This window comes from Torulaspora globosa, chromosome 2 (assembly GCF_014133895.1).
Source record: "Torulaspora globosa chromosome 2, complete sequence".
In the NCBI taxonomy this organism is placed as follows: Eukaryota; Fungi; Ascomycota; class Saccharomycetes; order Saccharomycetales; family Saccharomycetaceae; genus Torulaspora; species Torulaspora globosa.
Window position 1 is genome coordinate 680,638 of NC_050728.1, and position 19,754 is coordinate 700,391.

The 19,754-nt window shown below is 47.2% G+C and overlaps 11 protein-coding genes across 11 annotated transcripts; 6 read left to right on the forward strand and 5 right to left on the reverse strand.

The window, feature by feature from the left end:
- Positions 1 to 402: 402 nt before the first annotated feature.
- On the reverse strand, positions 403 to 3,744 carry CPA2 (carbamoyl-phosphate synthase (glutamine-hydrolyzing) CPA2; the record flags this gene model as incomplete). Its single annotated transcript, XM_037282280.1, has 1 exon — positions 403 to 3,744. One exon carries the CDS (start codon positions 3,742 to 3,744, stop codon positions 403 to 405), a length of 3,342 nt encoding a protein of 1,113 aa, XP_037138175.1.
- Positions 3,745 to 4,595: 851 nt separating this feature from the next.
- On the forward strand, positions 4,596 to 5,411 carry SEC17 (alpha-soluble NSF attachment protein SEC17; the record flags this gene model as incomplete). Its single annotated transcript, XM_037282281.1, has 1 exon — positions 4,596 to 5,411. The coding sequence occupies one exon, from the start codon at positions 4,596 to 4,598 to the stop codon at positions 5,409 to 5,411; it is 816 nt and encodes a 271-aa protein (XP_037138176.1).
- A 653-nt stretch (positions 5,412 to 6,064) lies between these two features.
- On the forward strand, positions 6,065 to 6,541 carry MOH1 (Moh1p; the record flags this gene model as incomplete). The annotated part of the gene is made up of 1 exon (XM_037282282.1): positions 6,065 to 6,541. The coding sequence occupies one exon, from the start codon at positions 6,065 to 6,067 to the stop codon at positions 6,539 to 6,541; it is 477 nt and encodes a 158-aa protein (XP_037138177.1).
- Positions 6,542 to 7,087: 546 nt separating this feature from the next.
- Positions 7,088 to 9,097, forward strand: YMR1 (phosphatidylinositol-3-phosphatase YMR1; the record flags this gene model as incomplete). The annotated part of the gene is made up of 2 exons (XM_037282283.1): positions 7,088 to 7,428; positions 7,771 to 9,097. The coding sequence occupies 2 exons, from the start codon at positions 7,088 to 7,090 to the stop codon at positions 9,095 to 9,097; spliced, it is 1,668 nt and encodes a 555-aa protein (XP_037138178.1).
- A 118-nt stretch (positions 9,098 to 9,215) lies between these two features.
- PXP2 (Pxp2p) lies at positions 9,216 to 10,049 on the reverse strand (the record flags this gene model as incomplete). Its single annotated transcript, XM_037282284.1, has 1 exon — positions 9,216 to 10,049. One exon carries the CDS (start codon positions 10,047 to 10,049, stop codon positions 9,216 to 9,218), a length of 834 nt encoding a protein of 277 aa, XP_037138179.1.
- A 158-nt stretch (positions 10,050 to 10,207) lies between these two features.
- Positions 10,208 to 10,816, forward strand: NNF1 (MIND complex subunit NNF1; the record flags this gene model as incomplete). The annotated part of the gene is made up of 1 exon (XM_037282285.1): positions 10,208 to 10,816. The coding sequence occupies one exon, from the start codon at positions 10,208 to 10,210 to the stop codon at positions 10,814 to 10,816; it is 609 nt and encodes a 202-aa protein (XP_037138180.1).
- A 91-nt stretch (positions 10,817 to 10,907) lies between these two features.
- On the reverse strand, positions 10,908 to 14,942 carry EDE1 (Ede1p; the record flags this gene model as incomplete). Its single annotated transcript, XM_037282286.1, has 1 exon — positions 10,908 to 14,942. One exon carries the CDS (start codon positions 14,940 to 14,942, stop codon positions 10,908 to 10,910), a length of 4,035 nt encoding a protein of 1,344 aa, XP_037138181.1.
- Positions 14,943 to 15,298: 356 nt separating this feature from the next.
- Positions 15,299 to 15,589, forward strand: HG536_0B03700 (uncharacterized protein; the record flags this gene model as incomplete). The annotated part of the gene is made up of 1 exon (XM_037282287.1): positions 15,299 to 15,589. One exon carries the CDS (start codon positions 15,299 to 15,301, stop codon positions 15,587 to 15,589), a length of 291 nt encoding a protein of 96 aa, XP_037138182.1.
- A 52-nt stretch (positions 15,590 to 15,641) lies between these two features.
- Positions 15,642 to 16,424, reverse strand: RSM7 (mitochondrial 37S ribosomal protein uS7m; the record flags this gene model as incomplete). The annotated part of the gene is made up of 1 exon (XM_037282288.1): positions 15,642 to 16,424. The coding sequence occupies one exon, from the start codon at positions 16,422 to 16,424 to the stop codon at positions 15,642 to 15,644; it is 783 nt and encodes a 260-aa protein (XP_037138183.1).
- A 271-nt stretch (positions 16,425 to 16,695) lies between these two features.
- On the forward strand, positions 16,696 to 17,886 carry PSY4 (Psy4p; the record flags this gene model as incomplete). The annotated part of the gene is made up of 1 exon (XM_037282289.1): positions 16,696 to 17,886. One exon carries the CDS (start codon positions 16,696 to 16,698, stop codon positions 17,884 to 17,886), a length of 1,191 nt encoding a protein of 396 aa, XP_037138184.1.
- A 185-nt stretch (positions 17,887 to 18,071) lies between these two features.
- On the reverse strand, positions 18,072 to 19,421 carry COR1 (ubiquinol--cytochrome-c reductase subunit COR1; the record flags this gene model as incomplete). Its single annotated transcript, XM_037282290.1, has 1 exon — positions 18,072 to 19,421. The coding sequence occupies one exon, from the start codon at positions 19,419 to 19,421 to the stop codon at positions 18,072 to 18,074; it is 1,350 nt and encodes a 449-aa protein (XP_037138185.1).
- Positions 19,422 to 19,754: the final 333 nt, after the last annotated feature.

Genomic DNA, 19,754 nt, shown 5'->3' on the forward strand with positions numbered 1-19,754 from the left:
CACTCTAAAATTTCGCAAATTCGCCGAAATTTTTGTTGTCGGGCCTTTTCTGTTCACACCACACAAAACGCTCAAACGCGCTCAAACGCGCTTATCCCAACTTCAACACATGCCCAGTTAAAGCCACGCACACCAACAAGTTATTCAGTAACTGAACCAGCCTCTTAAGGCCGAAATCGTATGCTGCTTGTTCGTATCCAACAATTAATCCTGATATGATTGGCTTAGATCTCTTAAACTTCACATGTAGAACTTGATACCAATGGCTTAGTAAAGCGTTATAGCGTTCTGAAACGCGATCTGTATGCCTCCATCAAGTTAAATTGAGCAGAAATTAGTTTCTATGAGTATATTCTGGAATTAGTCTACAACGGGGGATCTTTTAAGCGGATATTATGTATTTTACACGGGTTTAAAACCGACGAAATCTTCCCACGAACGGACTTCGTTGGGGACCACTACATCGTTAGATTCGAGCACTCTGACTTTTTCAGCTATCTTGGCCTTCAGAGCCTTGGCGAACAATTTACAGGTTTGTGGCTCATTGAAGAGTGGGATTGCGAAGTCAATTGCGTTTCTTCTCATCACGTAATCATCATCATCGGTGTTGTCAGCTCTCTTGGAGGCCAAGTTGATAACCAGTTTGATGTCGTACTTTTGGAACAGTTCACGCAAAGCTCTCTTGTCATTCTTTGGGAACTCGATTACGGTGATGTGGTCGTTTGTGTATTCCTGCAAGTACTTCTTGGCGGACTCGTCAGCGACGTAGAAGTTGAAGCCGAGAGAGGAAATGGTGCTGATGACTTCGCCTAGCCATGGCTTGGTCAAGTCGCCGCCAAACAATATGCCGCTGGGAGGTAGCGGGACGTGGAAATTCATAGTGCTCTGGATGGCGGTCCAATAGCTTTCTATCTCGTCCTTACCGAAAGATGCGACCTCACCGGTTGAAGCCATTTCGACGCCTAGGAATGGATCAGCTCCCGCCAGTCTTGTGAAAGAGAACTGTGGGCACTTTGTGGCAACGTAGCCGTATTGTTTGCTCATCAAGTCTACTGGTTGAGGAACTTTGTCACCGCCTAGGAACGCCTTGACGGCGATTTCGATGAAATTCACCCCAAGCACTTTGGATACGAATGGGAAGGATCTGGAGGCTCTGATGTTACATTCGATGACCTTCAAATCGTCGTTGTGCTTGATGATCTGCATGTTGAATGGACCGGTAATCTTCCAAGCATGTGCAACCTTGTCAGCGATTTCTTTCAATTTGTTCTTGATTTGCTCGCTCAAGTGTTGTGGGGGCAAGACTAAGGTAGCATCACCAGAGTGCACACCTGCATTCTCAACATGCTCGGAGATAGCATGAACCAATACCTTACCGTTGTATGCGACGGCGTCGACATCGATCTCTTCAGCGCCCTCGATGAATTTGGAGATGACCACGGGATGGTCAGGAGAGACGGCGGATGCTAAAGTCAACTTATCCTCCAACTCGTGCTCGTTGTGGATGGTGTTCATGGCAGCACCAGAAAGGACGTACGAAGGACGAACCAATACAGGATAGCCGACCTTGTTGGCGAAGCTTTTGGCCTCATCTACGGAGGTCAATTCGCTCCATTCTGGTTGACTGACGTCGATCGAATCCAATATAGATGAGAATTTGTGTCTGTTTTCAGCACTGTCGATGTCAACCGGGTTGGTACCCAGAGTATTACAACCATTCTCAAAGAGCTTCAACGCAATGTTCTGAGGTAACTGACCACCAACTGAGATGACACATCCCTCAGAGTTCTCCAACTCATAGATATCCATAACTCTCTCGAAAGAAAGCTCTTCGAAATACAGTCTATCAACCTCATCAAAATCAGTGGACACGGTTTCAGGGTTGTAATTGATCATAACAGTCTTCTTGCCCTCGTTTCTCAAGGTCTTGGCGGTGTTAACAGCACACCAGTCGAATTCGACGGAGGAACCGATACGATAAACACCTGAACCCAAAACTAGCATACCCTTGTCGGTAAATTCAACATCGTTCTTGGTTGCATTGTAAGTGGTGTATAGATAATTGGTGGAAGCTGGGAACTCAGCAGCGAGAGTATCGATTCTCTTGACGAACGGAATGATACCGAATTGTTTTCTCACCTTGCGAACATCCAACTCGTTAACAGAGCAGCTGGCTCCTTTGCTAATTGACAATGCAATTTGCTTGTCAGAGAATCCTAATTTCTTTGCCTTCTGCAACAAATCCTTATCCAAACTTTCCAAAGAGTTGACAGCCTCCAACTTCTTGTACATGTTGACTATGTTCATACATTTGTGCAAAAAGAAGCTATCGATATTAGTCAATTCATGAACTCTCTCAACAGTGTAGTTTTCGTGCAATAGAGCTTGGCCAACGGCCAATGCTCTTCTGTCTGTGGCAACGGCAAGGGCCTCATCCAACTTGTCACCAAATTCGTCCGATCCCTGGAAACCCAATAGAGATGGATCAACTTGTCTCAAAGCCTTTTGGTAAGCTTCCTCAAAATTTCTGCCAATAGACATCACCTCACCAACAGATTTCATGGCAGAACCGATATCTCTGTTGACATACTGGAACTTGGATAGATCCCATCTAGGGATTTTGGCAACGATGTAGTCGAGCGATGGCTCGAAGTTAGCCACGGTGGTCTTGGTGATTGGATTTGGTAGTTCTGGCAAGGTGTAACCTAAAGCAATCTTGGCAGCGGTGTAGGCCAATGGGTATCCGGTTGCCTTAGAAGCCAAAGCAGAAGAACGGGACAAACGAGCATTGACCTCAATAACCCTGTAATCCAACCCGTCGGGTTGCAGAGCGTATTGGACGTTACATTCACCAATAACACCCAAATGTCTGATAATTTTGATAGCTGCTGATCTCAACATGTGGAATTCTTGATCAGACAGCGTCTGAGATGGCGCAAAAACGATAGAATCACCAGTGTGGATCCCCAAAGGATCGAAATTTTCCATATTGCACACAGTGATGCAGTTGCCCACTCTATCTCTGACCACTTCGTACTCAATTTCCTTCCAGCCCTTCAGCGACTTCTCGACTAGGATTTGGGGTGCTAGCGATAGCGATTGGGAAGCCAGTTCTCTCATTTCGCCGGCATTGTTGGCAAAGCCAGAACCCAATCCACCCAAGGCATACGCAGATCTGACAATCACTGGGTATCCGACCTCGTCTGCCGCACTCAATGCTTCCTCCAGCGTTTCGCAAGCAATAGAAGACGCTATGGGAATATTAATTTCTTGTAGAGCTTGAGCAAACAAATCTCTGTCTTCAGTCATCTCCAGAGTCTTGATTGGAGTACCAAGCACCTTGATGTTGTACTTCTCCAGGACTCCCATCTTGTCAAGTGCAACACCACAGTTTAGGCCAGTTTGCCCACCAAAGGTCAAAAGAATCGCATCTGGTCTCTCACGCTCAATGACGTAGGTGATATATTCTGGAGTCACAGGTAGGTAGTAAATTGTGTCTGCCAAAGAGTGCGAAGTTTGGTTGGTAGCGATATTTGGGTTGATCAAGATCGTCTTCTTGTTAGCCTCTTTCAAAGCCTTAATTGCCTGAGAACCACTGTAGTCGAATTCACCGGCCTGACCAATAGACAAACCGCCTGAACCGACAATCAAAACCGAGCTGACACCCTCGACCAATTGCGGTTCATAGTGAGGAGAATTAAAAGTCGATACCGTAGGCTCAGTGGAACGGTATATCGAGGTCATCTTCACTTCACAACTTTTGTTCAAACTCCCCTATGACACAGCTACAACTTACAAGAACTTGAAGCTCAACACATTTACCAACTATATATAAGAATTACTAGCGTAATGAGATCTTGTATGCGATGACCAAAAAAAAAAATACCAACGTCAAGCGATGCTTGTAACGATGATGAAATTCATCAAGAGATAAACACTGCAGGCTGTGACTCAAAGCCAAGCAGTAACTCCTCGCGATTCTTCTACCTGTCTTCTGCAATCTAACTCTTCTCTTCGAGATTGCTGGACATCGAAAAAATTTTCAGGTCAAAATAAGAAAAGTAGCTATCCAGAAGGATACGAACGGCTCATCGCAGCATTTCTGCTAATCTCTGCAAGAGCACTAACTGTGGGCTATTGAGCATATGGCGTCGGAAAGAATCCGGATGTCATCGTTATAATAGTTACGCAATTCCACTTAATTCCGAGTGAGCCCGAAGAACTAAGTTAAGCATTACTTGTCAGGTCTGCATCAGGAATCTCAGTCTCGGAGCAGCCCATCGTGTAGTTTAATGAGCAGTGACAGAGGCCTGTCACATTAAACTTTATAATGGATTTTGGCGAGTCGTTTCGTACGAAGAACGTCTTCTAGTTATATCCAACCTCTTTGATCAAGGGTTTCTGTAACGTTAGCACCGGCTAGAGAGATAGTGCGACCAATTCATTGCTTTATTGTGGTACACAATGTCTGATCCAGCTGAGCTTATTAAAAGGGTATGGAGCAATTTTTTCGCAATTCTTTGGAGTTGTAGGCGAGGGCTTGACTAACCATGTTTGCATAGGCGGAAAAGAAGGGCGTTCCCTCCTCGGGGTTCATGAAAATCTTTGGAGGTTCAGATTCATACAAGTTTGAGGAAGCTGCGGAACTGTGTGTTCAGGCTGCCAACATATATCGTCTGCGCAAAGAGCTGACGCTCGCAGGCGACGCGTTGACCAAGGCTGCCGGTTATCAAATCAAGGCGGGAAACGACGATGAGGCCGGCAATACGTTTGTGGAGGCGTATAAGTCGTACAAGAGTAGTGGCCAGGCGTCTGAGGCGATTAAATCGCTGAACGGAGCGATAGAAATCTTCACCACTAGGGGCCAGTTCAGACGTGGAGCAAACTTCAAGTTCGAAATGGGCGAGCTGCTGGAGAATGACCTGAAGGACTACGCCAAGGCGATCGACTGCTACGAGACTGCGGGCGAATGGTACTCTCAGGACCAGGCGCTCGCCCTGGCCAACAAGTGTCTGGTCAGGTGCGCGGACTTGAAGGCGCTAGACGGACAATATCTGGACGCCAGCGAAGTGTTCGCCAAGCTCATAAAGAACAGCATGGGCAACAGGTTAAGTCAGTGGTCTTTGAAGGACTACTATTTCAAGATGGGTCTCTGCCAGTTGGCGGCCACGGACTCCGTCGCGGCCTCCAGAACTTTGCAAGAGGGGAAGCGCGAAGATAGCAACTTTGCCGACTCGAGAGAAGCTCAGCTGCTGCAGGACTTGGTCCAATGCGTCGCCGACGGCGACGCCGAACAGCTGAGTGAAAAAGTGTTCAATTTCGACAAGTTCAACAAGCTGGATAAGTGGAAGACGACGATCCTGTTAAAGATCAAAGAGACCATATCGCAAGCGGATGACGATCTTTTGTGAGACACGAACGGAACAGATGCACTTATAGAGTAGTCCTACGGGCTACGATATCTCAGTAGCACGTGAATCCTACACAGCTCTACACAGGCTAGCTTAATCGCACAAGTTAAAAAGGTCGCAGCCTCTTATCAGTGAAGAAAACCACGACGAAGTCCGACGGGAAACTGCCTCTGTGACTCGCACCCAGAGCTATCGACTTCGTCCGAACTCTTGATGTGTTTTTCTTGACCAGGATCACAAAGTTCCGAAGCCATTCGTATATACGTCTTACGCAATTGACTCATGCGTGGTGTAGAGATGATTCCCTTAGCGTCGCATCCCTCAGGTCTCAGATACCTGTATATAAAAGGTTATATAGATGGTGATGCCAGCTGTTTCTTGCCATGGAGCTGGCAGAAGCAACAGTATCTTTACATTAAACAGATTGTGCTAACCGTTAGTGAAGCTTCGGATATCTTAGACCTTTACAACGAGCAGATCAGTGAGGAGTCGCAGTTTCAGCTTGGCAGGTGTCACCAGTGTTCAGCGATAAACCAAGATACTCTCTGCGTCGGTCCTGATTTAGATCACTGTCGCATTAATTAAGAAAGCAGTAGGCTCCTTGGGACTCGACGCTGCCAGAAAGTCAGTTGGAGCCAAGATAGCAAGTTGAGATGGGATTGCGGTACTCTTCGTACATCGAGTGCCCTACGGCGAAATTCGAAGGCGACAGTCTGGGATCCAGTCCCGGTAGCTATCTCACTCCGTATCATCAAATATCGGACGCCCGCCGCTTCCAGTATCACGGTAGCTACCGTAGCCGTGAGGGCTCAGACCTGTCCAATTCGAAGTTTGTAACGTACGGCTGTCGTCGTTGTAGAACACACTTGTCCAGCTCCACCCAGATTATGTCCAAGGACTACAGGGGAAAGACCGGCGACGCCTATCTGATGACGAAGGTCGTCAACGTCATCGAAGGGAGCGTCGAGACCCGCCCCATGATCACCGGCGACTACTTGGTTTGTGACATTCTCTGCCACTGGTGCAAGAGTTTACTAGGTTGGAAGTACTTGGAGAGCGAGAGAAAAGATCAGAGGTACAAAGAAGGGAAATACATTCTGGAAGTGCAGACAATTTGTCGGTGCGATTGAGTTACGGCGCATTATGGTTTACTTGATTTACGGAGTTTTATGAATTGGTTTTTTTCTAGTCCTTGACGAAGATTGTTCGATCCACACAAATGCGAACAGAATTCGTCTCTCAAGCGTCTACTTCTGTTTTCCCTTCATTGATTTGGCAGGTCTTCATGAAGGCTCAATCGGTGAGATGTTCTTGATGCGACGCTAGCGCTGCATCGGCGCAAATCATCCCAGAAGATGTTCTTACAAAAGAATTATGTCGGATAGGTAGAGTATATAACATGTATGAAATCGCTAGGTACCTACAAGGTCGCTGGACTGAACTGGCTTACTGGCAGAAGTATCTGAAGCTAGTGTGTCGCCGCATCACGTGTGGTGTAAGGTTGTCTTAACTACAAAAGCGTCAGTACAGTACCTTATCGAGTCAGCTTGTAGATCACATACAGGTAATCTGGTCAGTTAGCAACGGATGAGAGTTGTTTAGGCAGTTTGCCGTCCAGCTGTTGAGCGTCAAATTGAATACCTCCCGGGAGCTGGTCCTTGATTGGGAGAAATCGGATGGAATACATAAAGATAGCGAAAGTGAATAATGTGCTGGTGCATAGAAGGGGTGCTGTAACTCGCGGGACTTTGCATTTGACTACACATCATTTAATTTTGACGTCTCTGTCCCTTTCTAGAGAATTTTGGGTGTCATACTCTACAATTGCGTCGGTGTTCAAGAATCATGGAAGTGCGCTCATATCGAAGACGAATCAGCATAGTGATTCACGGGATGGCCGTGTGGGAGAGCTGTACAATGGGCGGGATCTTTGGTCTTTTATCAATATTAAAGTGATCTGTAAGGACTACACGATATTTTCCATTGACTTTAGTGACGAATTGGAGGCGCACGATGTGTATGATTCGCTTTTAAAACTGACGGTTCTGCAAGATATCACTCAGTCGTACGCGTTCATTTATTCGCCCAACAATGCTGAAAGTGCGTTCGACAGTTGGCAGGTTTACGACGCCGTCAGAGAATTTGAAAGGCAGGGTCTGGATCTTGCGTCGCCGGGATGCAAGTGGAGGCTGACCGACATAAATGAGCAGTACAAGTTTTGTGCCACGTATCCTAGCAAGCTTGTCGTGCCGAGTCAGGTGTCGGATATCTTGCTCATGCATGCAGCCAAGTACCGGTCGCAGCGGCGCATACCAGTGCTCACTTACTACTACAAGAGGACTAACTGCTCGATCACTAGGGCGGCGCAGCCATTGCCCGGTCTCACAAAGCAGAGATCTGTCCAGGACGAACGGTTGGTTTTCGAAATTTTCCAAACATCCAAAGATGGCACTGATCAAACTCCACAGAGGAATATGATAATCGATGCAAGGCCGACGGCAAATGCGATCGGTCAGGCTGCCCTGGGGGGTGGGAGCGAGAACATGGATAACTATAATTTTGATAAGACCTGTTCGCGGACTTTTCTCGGCATTGACAACATCCATGTCATGTCAGATACTTTGAATTATATGGTAGAGAACTTCTTAGTCGATGGGGATTTAAATTTACCTATCGATAAAGCTGCATTGAACTCTGGGAAAAGCGCAAGTTGGCTAAAGCATATTAAGCTTCTGTTATCGTCAACGGATACATTGGTTAAGTCGATAATATTCAACAAATCGAATTTACTGATACATTGTTCCGATGGCTGGGACCGTACAGCTCAAGTTTGCTCTCTCGTGCAGTTGTGCCTCGACCCCTACTTTCGAACACTAGAAGGCTTCATGGTCCTTGTTGAAAAAGATTGGCTGTCGTTTGGGCACAGGTTCCAGGAAAGATCAGGACTCTTGAGCTCAGAGAATGTGTTTCATGACAATACAATGGGGTTCAGTGGACTATCACACTATTCAGGTCATACTGATCTTACTTCAAGTACATCACTTTTCGGAAAGGATGGGAATGAACTCTCTGAGACTGAGGGCTTGGTCAACATGACGGCAAACAGTGTCCTGAACTCTGACATAGTAAGTAAAGTGTCGGAGCACTTCAAGAGAAGGAACAAAAACAAGAGAATTCTGAAGTTCACGTCGCCAATCTTTCAACAGTTTCTCGACTGTGTTTACCAATTGCTGATACAAAGCCCGTCCTCATTTGAATTCAACGAACGATTCTTGAGGCGACTTATCTACCACGTCTATTCCTGCCAGTATGGTAACTTTCTGTACAACAGCGAGAAGGAAAGAGTAGAATTTGAGGTGTCTTCGAAAACGAGAAGCGTTTGGGACTACTTTAGGTCTCGCAAAGGAGAGTTCACCAATAAGGATTACCATCCGAGCGTACCGAGCTCTGACCTTTGCGATGAAGTTACCTGGATTCTTCCCAATCTTCATGAAGTAGAATGGTGGTGGCAGCTTTACGGGCGTAAGTACGACGAGTTGAACGGAGTAGCGGCCTCGACTTTAAGCGTCAATGGGACGGAATGTTCTGGGCATAGCAAGAACATTCGTGCCGCTGAGAAAGAACCACCTAAGGGCCTTTCGATGAAATTTCCAACCTTTGGCCTGGAGCTATTTGGTAAACGTTAGATTGATAGGACACCTTGTTGCATGGCAGTTTATGTTTTTCTTAACCTTCATAACAGATATAGGTACATAAATACTCAATCAGCATCATGGAAAGTAAACGTCTCTTGCTTATTCCTTTCTATAATTTCACCGCATCTGACTTCAATGCAATTCCACACCATCCGGAAACCAAAATCGCCAAATTTCTTGCTGCATCTACCGTCTCCCTATCGCAACCAAGGTTCAGTGCTCCCTTTAGGTGGCCGCGAAGCTGAGGGCTTACATCCTGTGGCACAAGCGACGCGATTATTATCAGGTTCGTCTCCTGCGCTGACAGTATCTCATCGTAAGACAACAGCGGCCCGTATACGTGGGCCAGCGTGTAATACCACAGATCTGGATAGCATGTGTTCAAGTTATTAGCGACTCTTTTCGATACTTTGGAATATATCTGATTCCAATGCTCAAGACCCCTTCTCGTAGTCTTTTCAGGATTCTCTCGTGCCCTTCCCACACTTTCATAGCACGACTGACCGCCGCTGGCCGCCGCAAACGGGTCGATCTCTTGCGTCGACGGTAGCAATTTCGTAGGGGTCACTTCTTTCAGCTGCGTCAGCACGTTAATGGCCTTGGGGAGCCCTCCAAGCGGTCCAGATTTCATAAAGGCTTCTCTAAACCTCTCTGTAAGCTGCCTCTGTAACGCAGACGGTTGGGGATATAATTCGTCGATCGATGTCCGCAGAGCTAGCTTCTCGTTACGCAGCATATCAATTGTCCTGTCCGCCAGACTACCTACATCGTTCTTCTCGCCCTCGCTATTCAGTAGCAGGGCATAATGGTATAATTTGGGGATCTCTTGCGGCTGGTTGCACACACTAAAAGTAACAGCTGCTATCAAATACCATATATTCTTCAGTTTGGGATCGAATTGAGCCAGACTGACTAGCCTCTGGGCATTCAGTAGAGATACCATCGTTTAAGCTTCTTATCAACGGTTCAGCTAGCCTTACGTTCTGGTTGAAGATTGGTCGTCTTTAAATCTTGCCAACAGGGTTTAAAGCTGTACCAACTCGCGGAACTTCGGGTTGACTCATAGACAACACTATGAATGCTCAGTGCTGAAATATATAGATGACGAGCGACGCCAAGATCAGGTATCTCAGACTGAACCAGGTGTTCAACAAGGCTCTAGGACAGTCAATTTCTAAGCTTGAGAGCTGGGAGAAGGTCAGCTCCTGCTTCCCCAAGTATGCAAGCACACGAGAAGGTGCATCGAATCTGGTAAACTGCCAGCGACAGGTCAAAGAATTCTGGATGGAACTCTGTAAGAGAGAATTTGAGGAGATACTTTCGGAGCGGAACGTCAAGCAGAAGCTAGATGAGTTGGACGATCTTATTTCAGAGGCGAAACAACGTCTGCGATCTTCGAAGAAGCAAGGTTCAGAAACGCAACCGAGTCGAAATATAGATGAGCTATCAAGTGAAGAGCTGATACAATGCAATCTGTATAACGAGAGGCAGAAAGCCAGCGAGCAGTTGGACGTAAGACTGACCGCTTTAAACGACATGAACAAAGGTCTGCAGAAGGAGCTCAACGGGTTAGTGGAAACGTTGAACGTCGAGCAAGCGGAACTATCTAAGCTGTATGACAGATACCTCGGGAGCGCAGTTGAGCAACCGCTGGATGAAACTCTGGTGCAAGGTCTGGGCGATATGCTCAGTGAACTTCGGGAGGTATAGTATTGGAACTGTCACTGGTAAAACAAGTCAAATTTCATAAGCATATATCTTTATATACATATAATGAAGATACGATTGCAGGTGGGCTTCGCTAAGCATTGTCTAGAAGGAAGTTTGTGGCGGCCTCCAAGTCCCAATTGCATTGCTCCAAGGCGCTTGTCGCCTCTTGCTCAGTGAAGCCCATTCCACTCAATTCCTCGACAGCCAGCGACCTAGGCGTGGTAGCCAGTTTCCTGTTCACCGGCGAGCTGGAGTAGCCTTCATTTGGCTTGATTGGAATCGGATGCTGTTGCTGGGTGTCCTTTGCGATGCCTTTGCTGCCTGCAGATGCGTCGCCGTTTCCGAAACCGGCGAAGATCTCGTCCCACTCATCATTGCTGGTGTTATCGGAGCCATTGTTGGTATCCTTAGCACGAACGGTAGCTTCACTTGTTAGAGTACCCGTGAACGCGTTCTGTTGAAGCTCCTCATCTAGGTCTTTGTGTTCAATCTTTTCAAACTCTTCGATCGATTCAGTGATTTGCTGCTCGTCTCCTACAGCATGTGCTTCCTCATCAGCAGCCTGCTGAAGGCCCGTGAAAGCATCGTCAAAAGCATCTCTGGCGGGAGAGGCTGCGGCATCGGCTGTGCTTGTCGATAAGGTTGCAACAGTAGCTGGGGTTTCTGAAGGTACTTGGTAACTTGCTGCTTGTCCCCCTAGCATAACAGGAGAGTCTCTAACGCTCTGTCCTGCATGAGGGTTCAAATCCTCCCTCGTATCTTCAAACTCATCGTTGGAAGATGAAGCTTCCTCTTCATTCAATTTCAAGTTCTCTATTGGTAAAACTTCCTCTGGTACTGATCCAATATTTTTATCAGACAGCTGATCAGAGGCACCAACCGGTTTGTCGAGAGGCTTCTCTGAGGGATTCTTCGGAATGATTTCATGTTTCGTAGTGCCTGCTGTTGAGACAGTAGCTTCTTCCCAATGGCCCGGTATCTGAGCAGCTGCAACTGTGAGGTCCTTGTCCTCGACATTGGCTCCACTGGTTTCGTCCAATTTTTGCGGCAACTCTGCATCGTCCATGACTGAATGTGGAGGGTTGTTAGCAACCGACGAAGTTAAAGACTGTGTTCTTGGAATTCCGTACTCGTTCAAATCGCTTTCGAAACCGTCAGCTAAGGTGACCGCCGTCTCTGCATGACTCACAGGTGCCCTAGCCTCTAATTCTTCATCTGCTTCAGTTTGCGAACCGGTTGTGGGAACGTCTTTATCAAAAACTTCGCTTTCAGCTCTGTCTTCATCTTCATTGCCTGGATTACTCAATTTAGAGTTGGCCACACTATCTTCCACGAACTTCGAGATATCTGCGTCGTGCTTCGTATTCGGAACCACTGCGCTTCTGGAAACAATTTGCCCACTGTCACTAGGCAACTCGCCCATCGCTAATTTCATCTGTCTGTCAGATAGCTCTTGCACCTTACTAGCATATTCGAAGTGTTGCTTTTCTAGATCTTCTTCAGCTCTGTCAAGGGATTCCTTTCTCTTCGAGAGATCTTCGAACATCCTTTGCAAACGCTCGACATGTTGCTCATATAACTTTTCTTGCTCCTCAACCTGCTCGGTTCGCTGGGCCAGCTCCTGTTCTCGAGCTTTCAACTCTGAGTTACCAGCCTCAAGCTCCTGGTATTTGCTTTGCAATTGGGCATGTTGATCTTCCACAGTTTTCTGATAATCATCTAGCTCCTTGCGCTTTGTCAGATATATGGTTAGTTTCTCGTCTAAGCCTTGTATCTCGCTTTGGAAATTGGCAACAGTCATTTGGTTGACCTCCAATTGCTTGCCATTGACATCGATTAAAGATCTTTCCTGCTTCACATGCTGTTGCTTTTCGGCTAGTTGGGACTGCAAAGTGGCAGACATTGCGTTTAAGCTCGATATTTGTTCCTTAAGCTGGGAGTTCTTATCTTGAGCCTGCTGGAATTCTTCCGATAAATCTCTCAGCTTCGTTTCCGTAGCGTGGTAGTTGCCTTCTACCACGGCCAATTGTTGGTTCAAAGTTTCGTTCTCTCTGTTGATTGTAGCAAGGTCTGCCTCCAGTTGTTCCGTTTGCTTCACATTTTGTTCATGAGTCGAGCGTAAAGTGGACAGCTTGCCTTGAATGGCACTTTTCATCTCGTTGACACGCTTAAGCTCCTTCTCTGCCCTAGCCTTCCTTTCGTTAGTCAAACTGGCTTGCTTCGATAAGGAGTTCACTTGATTGGACAAGTTTGCCATCTCTGTTGTGGCTGAGGAAAGCTGAGATGATGCTTCAGCATCAGCATACAGATCATTATTTCTATGTCCTGAAGCAGCGGCAGCACCCGCCATGAGCGCACCTGCTGCACCCGCTGCACCTGCAATAGCTCCGGGCAGCGCAAATGAGCTAAAGTCAGGCACCTTAGGCAGGTTGGACCACGAAGCGCGGGGGACAACAGCAGGAGGCGCGCTCTTTGAGACAGGCTGAGGCACATTCTGATACTGAGCTTGTTGAACTTGAGTACTTTGTTGATACTGCTGCTGCTGGGGCTGCTGTTGTGGCTGCTGTGGTTGCTGTTGTAGCTGCTGGGGTTGCTGTTGTAGCTGCTGGGGTTGCTGTTGTAGCTGCTGGGGTTGCTGTTGTAGCTGCTGGGGTTGCTGTTGTAGCTGCTGGGGTTGCTGTTGTAGCTGCTGGGGTTGCTGCTGTAGATTCTGAGATTGCGGTGCGTCCTCATCGTCTTCCCTTATTACATTGGGATTCCAGTCCGCTTTCCCCGGCACACTTCTAGTTTGATGCGCCGCAGCTGCACCTGTACTTGGAGCTTCGCGCCCAAAGTTGCTTGAGTTGCGACGAACTGGAGTTTGTGACGAAGGCGAAGCGAAAGAACTGTTTAATGCCAGCAATTCGCTCAAAGATCCGTTGTTAGAATTTTGCGTGATTTGCGGCTGAGGTGCTTCCTGAAATGAAGGTTTCGTGTTTCTCGATGGAATTGCAATGTTAGGTTGCTGCTGAGGAACCTGTTGGTGAAGCTGATGAGCCGGCTGCTGTTGCTGATATAAGCCCAAGGCTGGAGATTGCAACAGTTGATCAGGAATCACATCTGGCAGTTCGACTCCAGCATTTCTCTTCTGGATTAAGAACATGGCAATGGCAAATTCCACTTTGGTAAATTCCGCATTGTTGTGAATATCAGCCAAATCCCAAATGCTAGCAAGCGTGTCTTGATTCAGCCTCGAAGAGAGAAAAAACGGAACGAGGGCCTGAGAGTCTAGCGAGCCCTTATGCGATTTATCTAAAGAGTCGAAAATTGCATCAAACTGCTGCTTTTTCTCAAAAGTCAGTGACCAGTCAGTGGAAGCACTGTTGAAGACTCCCGATGAAAGGCGAGATATAGTGCTTCGCCTTCCCAAAGACGATCTACCAGTAGAATTAGCACTCAACGGACTCACTGTTGCAGCAACACTGGCACCGATTGTGTTCCACAGTTGACTAGGTAACGTATGCGGCATAGGATTGACAGAAGGATTGTTGGACATACAAAGCTGTATCAAGTGCATCGCCATCACGAACTCCGCCTTATCCAGAGAACCAGAAGCGTTCCTATCACAAAGGCCCCAGATTTCGCCCAAGGTTTGAGTGGGTAATCTGGCTTTCAAAAAGATCTCCTTTGCTTTATCACCTGGCAAGCTGACGGCGCCGTTGGCAGCTCTTTCAAACAGCTGAGAATACTTTGATACATCCTGAGGTGCCAATATTGGAATTGATGTGGATGGCTGCTGATTTCCGCTCTGGACGCCAGCTTGAGCTCCATCTAAAACCGCCAGCTTAGCGGGAGGATGTGCATACAGATCACCCGTAACCGGTAAGTTTGGATACTGCTGTAAATGTCCGATTGCTCTCAAAGCAGCACTATATTCCTCAAGGTTTAAAAATCCGTTGTTATTCTCATCAACAAGAGACCAAACTTGTGACAGTTTCTGACCTGATAACCCAGAACCAGCAAATAGGGGTTTGAGGGCCTCACCCGTTACTATACCTAGCTCTTCCTCATCCAATTTCCGGAATTGTTCCCCGTAGAGCCTTTTTTCCTCTGGTGTAAGAGGTGTCTGAAAGGATAACGAGCTCATAGCGGCAAGGCTTGATCTAAATCAGTTGCTCACTGAGTATTGGATGATCTTCGATAAACTATCCTATTCTATGCTCCTTAGGAGTCCTTTAAGATAGACGTTTTCGTTCAGAGCGATATTCTAATTTGACTCATAGATATGAGCTCCAAAGAAGAGTCTCAGAAGGGCTTAAACAGTTCAGGTGAGTTACTGAAGGGCCCAATTGATGTGGATACGGATGCTGGAGGTCCGTAAACGGTACGCGATGAGTTTTCTTGTCATTTCGGTGGCATGTCTTTACCTTAGGCTTGACTACGGATGATAAAATTGCCGGGATAATCACCGGACAGGACAAGCTGGCGCATGTAGCTGCCTTTATGATTGAGTCGTGGTTGTTTGTCCGGATGTTTGCCACGCGGAAGTTCGAATTCTGGCTGGGGAGGCCGTCATTTGACCTTGATACCGGCACTGCGGTCGCTCAGCGGCGCTTCGTGGTCAACAAGTATGCCCTTGCCTTGATCGTCTGCTCGCTGGGGGCCGCAGTCGGTAGCGAATTCCTTCAAAGACTCTTGTCTTCTGGCCGTCGGTCTTTTGACCCGATGGACATGATATGCAATGTTTTAGGAAGCGTTACAGGAATCGCTGTCGCGCACTACCAAGAACGATGACTAGTGTATTTGTATTTACAGAGGGGTGCTTCCGTCGGGTTTACATACATGCTCATTTCAATCTAATATAGGCTCTGTGGGCGATTGCCGTCTTGTGTATCTGGTCTCTCTTATCGAATCCCGAACTGTTGCCTTTGAACACAGCGATCAATTCCTCGCCTAGTCTGACGGAAAAATCAGACGAGGCTCTCTTGCTTGCGCCTTCCACGATCCACTTCCAGGCGATTCTGTTCCTCTGCCTTTGATTCAACGGGACGGGGATCACGGCCGCCTTTGCAACGCCGGTGTTGAAAGTTCTAACCATCATGAGCGGCGCCAAGTCGTCCAGCGCCTTCTTCAATATTTGCACTGGGTCCTGACGCAAGTGACAAAACACCAGATACAGAGCCCTCGAAAGGATCTTCTCTGCACGCTGCTTCTTTCCGTGTCTCATTATCATGTTGGTGACGTGTTGTACCACTGGGTCCCTTCTTTGAGGGATTGGAACATCTTTCAGTCTTTCCCATTCTTCCACTTGTTGTGCTGAAGGTTCAAATTTTCTATCCTGAGACATCACATCCTCTATAATATCTATTCTTGACTGTCCCGGTGGAGCCAAAGATGACTCCGGCAAGAATTCGTGTTCTGAAAACTCAGCTCTCAGAGATTTGATGGCATCTAGCCACTCGTCGATTTTCTCGTCACTAAACTCATTGCGATCAACGGTCTTGGTATCGGTACTTTGGAATCGTGATATTGGTAGGGGACGCACTGCCATCTGACAATTGTTGTACCGGCTCATTCGAGCAACCGCCGCCAGCGGGCGTTGCAATCTGCTTCCACTCAACTTGAACATATCACCAATTGGATGTCCGGTCCAACGAGTCTTCCAGGTTTGAATCTTGAGAGCTGGTTCTTCACAGGAACTTGAAAGGTTTGAAATTTTTTTCTTAGCGAAATGACGCGCTTGAAGCGATAGCTGGTATAGATGAGGTTAAACAAGTTTCTCGGAACAGGCTAGCAGTCGCTCGAAAAGCCAGTCGGTTGCTTGGACTCTATTCAACGGGGTATTTTGAGCGCGATAACTTGATTTGTGGAAACGGGAAAGTGGTTGTGGAACGGTTGCAATGACAGCGACGGCGACTGATACAGCACAGACGGTAAGTGATGTCGACACTAATATGATGGGCATTCGGTCCGAAAAACTTTACAATTTGCTGAAGACGATAGTGGATACTGGAGACTGCAGTGTCTTGAACGAAAACGATCCGGAAGAAGTTTTGGCGGAAATAATAAAACGAATAACACTCAACATACCGGAGGATGCGTTCAGAGTAGTGGGAGCGGCCGATGAACTTCAGCGACTGAAGTATAGGCTTGCTGAGATTGGTGACTACTTGAGGAGAAATTTCCAGGCGAAAGGTACATATCCCTTTACAATCTTGAGGATTTGTGAATTGTGCTACGATCCCCTCAAGTATTTTAGAGTATTCGAGCTAGAGAAGTTTGTTCATGCAATCTCGAGTTGCTGCTTTGTGGAGACCAGCTGGAAGCTATTCGAAGACTGTCCGGGTCAGCGATCTGCTCGCAATCATTCCGCGGTAACCAACGGCGACAGTGAGCAGGAAGATGTATCGTTGACCAAGATACCTTGGATTGATGAGAAGACTGAAAAAAAACTAATTCCGTTTATTAAGGAGATCGACAGTGTGATGAGCGTGAATTTTGGATTCGAAGACGACGAGGATGACGAAGATGAGAGCATGGGCGTTGAACTGAACCAATTTGGCGGCGCCGACGGAGACTTCGTGATCGAGGAATACTATGAGAAAGATCCTGGAGATGAAGATGATGACGATGATGATGGCGATGGCGATTACGTTGAAGACGCACAGTCAGATACTGAAGACGATGATCAAGACGGGGATTCAGAGGATGAGGATATTGATGACACCAGAGGCAATCCGCAGCGCAAGAGAAAAACTATGGAGTTGGACGATTTCGAATACGTTGAGAAGTCGGCACGAAAGAGCAAACTAACCACGCCTAAGATTAGGCCAAAGTTAAGAGATGGTCTTATAGGGTCGCCCGGAAGTAGTGGTTTATCGGAGGATCAGGACACGCCTAGGAGCTCGCAAGAGGAAGAGCGACCGGGTGGGCAGTCGCAGATATCTAGTCTGGACCAGGAAGTTTCATTCTTGATCTCGCCAGCAAATAAAAACAGCAGCAATACGTTCGAGGAGGGCAAGATACGAGCTGTGACGGATGCACCATATGAAAGGGATCTCGGAAGCCCATTGAGCAACAGGGCAAGGTGAAGGTTTTGGCAATGCATTACGGTGGTTCTCGAAATGAGATGTGATCATAGAATAGATGAAGACGGTAGGAGAAGCGTACATGAAGAATATATATAAATATAAATAAATAGAACCATCTCCATCGTAACTTAGTAAACACTTTATTCGTGGTGGAAGTCATTTGTCGGCGATCTGTAGTCCCTAAATCACCATCTCATCATAGACATATCTGCTCTAATTCTCATGTAGTCCAACAAGCCTTCGATACGGCCCACACCGGCGATGGCGATGTCTTGATCCCACAATCTGTTACCAGCCCATTGTTTGACGTCCTTGGCGGTCAAGGAATCGATCTTGGAGTAAGCTTCGGTCAAGTCGGTCTTTGCCTTGTTCACTAGGGCGCTGGCACCCAAGTTGGTGGCGACAGTGGCGTTATCGGTAGCTAGCGAGGCCAATTTCAATTTTAGCAAAGCCTTGGCACGCGCGACCTCAGTCTCCGTGACAGAGGTGGTCAATCTGTTCCACTGTTTCAAAGTGAAATGGACAAGGTCATCGATGGAGCCGATAGCGCTGGTGGTGGTAGTGAACCCCCATAGACCGGAGTCCTGGTAACCTAGCGAGAAGTGGTCAAAGGTGTCACAGATTTGGTATTCCTGGATGATATCCAACAGCTTAACACCTTGTAGTCTTGAAGAAGGTTCGGCAGCGTTGTAAGAGCCGAACACCTGAGCTGCCAAGAGAGAAGTGAAGTAGTCTGGGGAGGTAACTTTTTCACCCTCCGCAGCGATCGCGATGTAGGCCTTCGACAGGGTGTCGTCTCTCAACCTGACCTCTGAACCCAGGAAAGAGGAGGCCTTCTTTGCAGCTGGCTTTGTGCCAGACTTCAAAGAAACCTGCGACTCAACAGCCTTCACCAACTCCTCGTGCGAAACGTTACCGGCACCCACCACCACAGTGTTGGAAGCCAAGAAGTGGTTCGACGCAAACGACTCCAAGTCGGAAGGGATCAAAGTCTCGATCGACTCGACGGTGCCTCTAGTTGGTAGAGACAAGGGAGTGTTCTGGAAAGCAGTAGAATGTAGATGTTCCAAAGCACGGCCCGCATGATTGTTTGTCTCGAACTTTTCGACTTGATCCAATACCGATCTCTTGGTATTTTCAAAGACGGACTCGTTCAAAGACGACGAAAATTTCGACTGTAGAAACTCCAAAGCCTTAGAAACCTGACCGGGCTTAGAGTTCACGAGATAAGATTGGTATTCCCTACCAACTTTGCTCTCCAAAGAAAATCCCTTCCTGGCAGCCTCGCCAGCGTTCCCTTTCTCAGTGAAAAGGTTGGACCAAAGGTTAGACACACCGTTGTTGTATGGATTCTCTGCGGTAGAACCCGACCCAAACACAAACCCAACGGAATTCGTCAAAGATTGGCCATTATGTTTCGTAGCAACGATAATACCGTTAGACAATTCGGTCACTTCCGCCTTTGGCGCAGCCTGAGTCGCAATTGATCTTTTCAAAAGCTTCGAAGAACACCTTAGAGTAGTGGTTCTCAACATTTCCTTTTGTCTCGCGAGAAAGGTGAATCTAGCTCTATATGAAGAACGAAGAAAAGACGCTGCTTGCAGCTAATATGTGCAAAATATAAGGAATTGAAGTGTAAAACCAAGAAACCTCTGTAACGGGATTGAACAGACCGATATTCACGAGCGGTACCACCTACTGCTCGGTAGAACAGACAGAGATGCCCATACAAGACACAACATACGGGGGATTTGGCAAAACACTAGCGATCGCTGAGCCAAAAATGCTCGTGCGACATGACCTTCAAAGCGACCGTTTTCATTGGCCAGCAAATCTCTGAGTCACGTGGTAAATTTCATTGCAAACTG